Genomic DNA, 6,385 nt, shown 5'->3' with positions numbered 1-6,385 from the left:
TTTCAGGGGCCCGCTATAGGCCCCGCTTAAGGCCCCCTAGTGGGGTCAAGGGAGCGAACCCCCCGGAAACTCAGGGGTTTTAGACATTTAATTACGGTCAGATGAGCATATTTTGATACACTATTTGTGACACTGGCAGGTCACTAATTTGCGTGGGGTCCAAGGAGCGTAGCCCCCGAAAACTCAGGGGTTTTAGACCATACATTACTATCAGATATGTATCCAGGGGCCTGACTTAGGACCATTGGCTGGGTCCAGGGGGCAGAGCCCTTGGAAGCTCAAAGGTTTTAGGCGTTTAATTACGGTCAGAAGAGCATATTTTGATACCTTCTTTGTGACACTGGCAGGACAGTAATGGCTTGGGGTCCAGGGGGCGGAGCCCCCAGAAGCTCAGGGGTTTTAGGCATTTTATAACGGTCAGATGTGTATCCAGGGGCCTGACTTAGGACCATTGGCTGGGTCCAGGGGGCAGAGCCCTTGGAAGCTCAAAGGTTTTAGGTATTTATTCACGGTCAGATGATCATATTTTGATAACATAATTGTGACACTGGCAGGTCACTAATAGGCGTGGGGTCCAGAGGGTGGAGCCCCCAGAAACTCAGGGGTTTTAGGCAATAATAATAGATCACATTTATCACGCGCCTAATACATTGTTTCTAGGAGCAGTGGTGCCGTTGTCCCAGCAGCCATTAAGTGAAGCAATATCCATACACGAAATAAAGCCTGGACGACAGCACCACAAGCACACAATATTATTCAGTACACAATTACAGTTCATTCGGTGTGGCAGAAGGGTTTGTGGAAGGCGATGGTATGTTTTGGCTATCCTAGCAAGCTGATACGACTGCTACAAGCACTGTACAAACGATCCCAGAGTGCGGTCAGAGTAAATGGAGAACTGACAGAGTGGTTCAAGACAACCGTTGGAGTCAGGCAGGGGTGTGCCATCTCCCCACAACTTTTCAACATACTCCTCGAGCTAGTAATGATCATGGTAATGGACGAAGTCCAAATAGGAGCTAAAATCCAAGGAACCTGCATAAACAATCTACGTTTTGCAGACGACATCGTCCTAATAGCAGAGACACCAGAGGAACTGCAGACACTTGTGGACAAAGTCTACAAAGCAAGCTGTGACCTTGGACTCATTAAAAGAGCTATTAAAAGAGCACTAATATAGCACATCGACACGGTTTTGATCCTGGGGCCTCATAGTTACGAGGCCATTGCTTTGCCACTGAACCATGACTGTACGCAGTGGGGGCTAGGGTAGGGGGCAGTTTCCACACATAAAAAAAAAAATGCAATAAATTTTTAAAAATTCATTGCATTTTACCCCAGTCCCCACAATAAACAAATCCTCTGTGTGCTCCCATAATCCGATCACCACACAGCAACCTTTCTTATATTTGCAAAATGAACTTTGATACTTTTACCGAAATAAGGGACGAAATATTTGTCTTTTTCCAATGTATTTGCTTGAAACTGTGAACTAGTAGTCGAGTTTGTTTGAAATTTGCATGTCATCAAGTAGAAATTGGGTATTGGGTATTGGGTAACTGATGAATACAAAATGCAAGATATTTTTTGAACGGAATTTGTTACAAGAAAAAGAAAACAAATTGAGAAAATTTAATTTTAAAGTGTTGTATAACTTACTGCCATGTGAAAATAAATGTATGCAAATGGAGAATGAGTGAAGATGCAAACTGCAATACTTGTTAGGTAGATGAAGATATGATACATGCCTTGTGACGTGTAAATTAAATAAAACCTTTTGGGCATATTTTACCTGGTTGATTAAAACAGTTTTTCACAAGCATGTTGTCATCAATATTAATCTTTTGATTAAAAATAGCGAACATAACGAAATAGATGATTTTATTACCATAGCTTTTGGGACAGTTTATAAATCGATTTTATTACAAAAATTATGAGGGTGTTGATAATAGAGAATCCAGTTTGAGTTTTTTTTATTTGCTTCTGAACTACGAAAGAGACTAGAAGTTAACAGGAAATGTACCATTAACCTTTGTTTAGACTTCCTAATGTATTATCTGATTTTGTTTGATTTTTTGATATGAATGTGAAATGAAAGTTCTCAGATTATGAATAAATGCTGTTGACAGAAGAAAAAATAGCTTTTAAATATATAATGATCTATAGAAATAGACGTGAAATCATACCAAATGTAAAAAAAAAATCCACTTTGAGTAGTTCTATTCCACTAAAACGTCCGCTATGTCGTTATTGCAAAAATGAAAATTGGTGAAACCTCTATACTCTATGTCGTACGACAAAGGACACACTTAGATAAATCTTGAAACACATATTAAGCAGTTTCCTTCTGACTGAAAATAATTTCACTGGATTGTTTTGTACGTATTTCTGAAAAAATTTCAACAAAAATCAATTTAAGGTGACTCTAACAAATATTCAGACCGATGTCTTTGTCCACTGTTGCTTGCTTGAAGTAGACTCAGACCGAGTTTAACCCTGGTTTAACATTCGTGTCATGATAATTAAAGACGGGTATATGATGTGTATGTTTTATTTGGTGAAATGTTACTGTTCATTAAATTATCCTCTCGCAAGATCTTTTTTTTTCTTTGTTTTTCTTTTTTTTCTCTTTTACATTCTCAGATGAGACTTGTCCGTCAGACTGGGATTACTTCCGACGATCTTGCTACAAACTTTTTATCAGCTCTGACGTCATAACATGGAACGAGGCAGAGGCCGAATGTCAAACCATAGATAGCGCACATCTGATCAGTATTCATGATAAAGATGAGATGACGATGTTACATTACATGATATCAACTCAGTGGGAGACTACAAAAACAAAGACTTATATAGGCAAGTCGGGGAATATTACAAGTTTGTTGAGCAGTGCCCATTTTTATACAAAACACTTTGTTACTATGACTTACTTGACTTACTTGACTTATGCCGTCCACGCAGGCCAAGGGCTTCGTAAAGGCTTCTGTATGGTGATGGTATGCCAAGTCTTTCTGTCTGCAGCCAATCTTGATGCATCTGTCAGCCTTGATATGGATCTTGCTTTGCAGTCCTCTGAGATGCAGTCAAGCCATCTTTTGGGTGGACGGCCTCTGGGTCGATTTCCTGCGACGTTTCCTTCAACAGCAATTTTGGGGTATCTTGTGGGTTTCATTCGTAGGACGTGACCAAAATATTTGAGTCTTTTAGTCGAGACTTTGTCCATGACATCTTGTTCGAGGTTGAGGGATTCTTTGATGTGCGTGTTTCGGAGCTTGTCTAGTCTTGTCACCCTCATTATGCGACGGAGGCATGCCATTTCAAATACTTGAAGACTGTTGCTATCTGCCCCATACAGGATAGGTGTTTGGTACGGTTGCATCTCTGTGTGGCTACTGATGCTTTTTGATGTCCAGATGTTGTTTAATCTTTGGAAAGCTGCCCCTGCTGTCTTGATACGGTTTTTGATGTCACTTGAACTTGAGCCGTTTTCAGCTATCCCCCCCCCCCCACGGTACACAAAATCTTCCACCTGTTTCAGTCTGTCGTTGGCTATGTCAATGTTATAGTTGCAATTTCTTTTGCTGATAACTTGCACTTCTGTCTCGGCTATGTTTACCTTGCGTCAAAGGTCACAGCTTGCCTTGTAGACTTTGTCCACAAATGTCTGCAGTTCCTCTGGTGTCTCTGCTATTAGGACGATGTCGTCTGAAAAACGTAGATTGTTTATGCAGGTTCCTTGGATTTTAGCTCCTATTTGGACTTCGTCCATTGCCATGATCATTACTAGCTCGAGGAGTATGTTGAAAAGTTGTGGGGAGATGGCTCACCCCTGCCTGACTCCAACGGTTGTCTTGAACCACTCTGTCAGCTCTCCATTTACTCTGACCGCACTCCGGGATTGTTCGTACAGTGCTTGTAGCAGTCGTATCAGCTTGCTAGGATAGCCAAAACATCCCATCGCCTTCCACAGACCCTTCTGCCATACCGAATCAAAAGTCTTCTGAAAGTCGATATAGCAGCAGTACAGGCTTCTATTCTTTTCCAGGTATTTTTCAGATATTTGTCTGAGGGTGAATATTTGGTCCGTCGTAGCCCTGCCTGGTCTGCATCCTGCCTAGGATTCAGAGAGGATTTCTTCTGTTCTTTTGAGAATTCGCCTTTGTAGGATTATGGTCAGTACTTTTCCTGCATGGGACAGCAGACTGATACCTCTGTAGTTCCCGCAGTCTAGTTTATCTTTCTACTTGTATATTGGGGTTATTACTGCTCTTCTCCATTCCTCCGGGAATTTCTCAGATTCCCATATTTGGTTACAGAGATAGTGAAAATGTATGTTCCTGTTTCTCCAGCTGCTTTGATTTCCTCGGAAGTGACTGTATCAAATCCTGGTGCCTTATCTTCACTGAGTTTTTGTATTGCACTTTTAATTTCTTCCTTCAGTATGTTTCGCTCTGGGTTATCTGAAGAGCTGTTGGGTAGACTGTTTGCTAGTGTGTCGTTTTTGGGGTTGTGTTCATTATATAGTTCGTTGTAGTTTTTCTTTTCATCTCTTCTTTACTTCTGATTGATCTGTTAAAGTTCTTCCTGTCTTACTCTTAACTGATTGCATTATCTTTGATGTTGATTTGGTGATTTTCTTAATTGTTGCATAAACCTCCTTTGATTTAGCAGCTTGATGTGCGTTTTCTACTCTACTGCAAAGGTATTTGAGCCACGCTTCTTTACAGCCCCTAGTCTTCCTCTTTATCTCTCTGTTCAAAAAGTTGTACCTTGGTTTCAGTGAAGGGTCATTTTGTTTGGCTTGTTTGATTTTGCTGCGTTCTTCGCTGAGATCTAGCACTTCTTGTGAGATCCATGCTTCCTGCGGTCTACTCTTTTTCATTCCCAGAACATCCTTTGCTGTGGTGTTAAATGCTTGCTTAATCTTTTCCCAGATGCTATCTATGTCTAGGTTGGTATCAGGGTGATCAAGCAGAGGTCTGAACTTCCCTCCAATTATGTGTCGGTAGATTTTTGATGTAGTTTCATCTTTCAGTTTTGACACATCACATCTCTTCATTTTGTTCTGTTTGGGTTTAGTTTTGAATCGTAGCTTGAAATTGCAGATAACCAGTTGGTGATCTGAGGCCACATCAGCACTTGGAAAAATTCTAGCGCATTGTACGCTTGATTTCGATTTGTTGTTCACCATGATATAGTCTATCTTGTTTTTGGTCCTCCCATCTGGCGACTCCCATGTCCATTCACGACTTACCTTCTTCTGCTTGAACATGGTATTTGCGATAGCTAGATTGTTGGCCATGCAAAAGTTTAAAGCTTATCTGCCATAGTTTACAGGATGGATTACCCCGCCCTGCAAGGTCACTGGACAGGTGGTTATCTTATCAACTCAGCTCTCAGTTAACATAAGAAAAAGTGGATCATGGGGGACCATTGATCACCGATTAGGCATTGTTGTTATATAGAGGGCGCAAGTAGCTACAAGTAGTGCAGTGGGCATTTAAAAGCTTTTCTCTTCTGTTGTTGATTTCTCCATATCCATGATGTCCTATGACGTTCTTCCAGGTGTCCCAATCTCTCCCTACTTTTGCGTTTAGATCATCTTGCACTATCAATATGTCGTTGTTAGGAGTGTCGTCTTTTGTTTGTTGGAGCTGGTCATAAAATGTGTCTATCATTTCCTCTCTGTCTGCCGTGTTTGGTGCATACACCTGGATTATTGTTAAGGCTCCAGCCTGTGTTTGGAATCTGGCTGATATCAGTCTGGGGGATATGGTGTTATATCCCAAGAGTGCTTGTTGTGCTTGTTTGTTGGGGATCAGAGCAACCCCTCTCCTGTGTACATCTTCCTCGCTAGCACACAGTACTTTGTATCCTCCTTCAGTTAAATCTCCTGATTCTTTCCAGTGGGTCTCTGAGACTCCAATAACCTCCCACTTGAATGTCTAGTTTTCTATCTTGGTTTATAGCACGCACATTCCATGTGTCAATACCTACAGTTTGTTTGTTGTTAGTAGAGCCGTTCTTTCTTTTGAGTTATCAACATAATCTCTTCCAACAGGGTTTGGAGATGATGCATCATCATGCACTGCAGTTTGCAGGCCCGTCGGTCGAAATGGCTGGTTAGTGTTATCAGAGGCTTTTCAGGTACTGTGTCCCATTTGCAGGCCAAAAAATGAAAAAAATGAAATTCCAACTGCATTTGAAAGATAATACTAATTCAGAACTTCCCTAAAAAAGGTGGGGCTTGAAAATGTCTTCAAGTGGGAAAATAACGACTATTATTTGTCAAATCGACTTTAGGGCTATAGAGCCCAAAAGTAATAGTCTTGATTTTCAGACAATTGTACCGAATGTTCATACGTTTTATGCTGCGCAAAGATTC

At 41.0% G+C, this 6,385-nt stretch overlaps 2 protein-coding genes across 2 annotated transcripts; both read right to left on the bottom strand.

The window, feature by feature from the left end:
* Positions 1–2,944: 2,944 nt before the first annotated feature.
* On the bottom strand, positions 2,945–3,379 carry LOC100887897. Its single transcript, XM_003730194.2, has one exon. The coding sequence runs from the start codon at positions 3,377–3,379 to the stop codon at positions 2,945–2,947; it is 435 nt and encodes a 144-aa protein (XP_003730242.2).
* Positions 3,380–3,823: 444 nt separating this feature from the next.
* LOC115922819 lies at positions 3,824–5,302 on the bottom strand. The gene is made up of 2 exons (XM_030982524.1): positions 5,255–5,302; positions 3,824–4,114 (listed from the first exon to the last, which is right to left on the bottom strand). Exons 1-2 carry the CDS (start codon positions 5,300–5,302, stop codon positions 3,824–3,826), a joined length of 339 nt encoding a protein of 112 aa, XP_030838384.1.
* Between the last annotated feature and the right edge of the window lie 1,083 nt (positions 5,303–6,385).

Source organism: Strongylocentrotus purpuratus, unplaced genomic scaffold (assembly GCF_000002235.5).
Source record: "Strongylocentrotus purpuratus isolate Spur 01 unplaced genomic scaffold, Spur_5.0 spur5_scaffold_12, whole genome shotgun sequence".
NCBI classification, from domain to species: domain Eukaryota; kingdom Metazoa; phylum Echinodermata; class Echinoidea; order Camarodonta; family Strongylocentrotidae; genus Strongylocentrotus; species Strongylocentrotus purpuratus.
Note: the sequence above shows the minus strand (reverse complement) of the source record. Positions and strands in the feature narration are given on the sequence as shown.

Excerpts from the sequence above, each read along its gene's own strand:
- LOC100887897 (XM_003730194.2), bottom strand. The coding sequence starts at position 3,379 with ATGCAACCGTACCAAACACCTATCCTGTATGGGGCAGATAGCAACAGT.
- LOC115922819 (XM_030982524.1), bottom strand. The coding sequence starts at position 5,302 with ATGGCCAACAATCTAGCTATCGCAAATACCATGTTCAAGCAGAAGAAG. Across the intron at positions 4,115-5,254 it reads CCATGTTCAAGCAGAAGAAG|GCAGGATGCAGACCAGGCAG; the intron begins GTAAGTCGTGAA and ends TCTGAATCCTAG.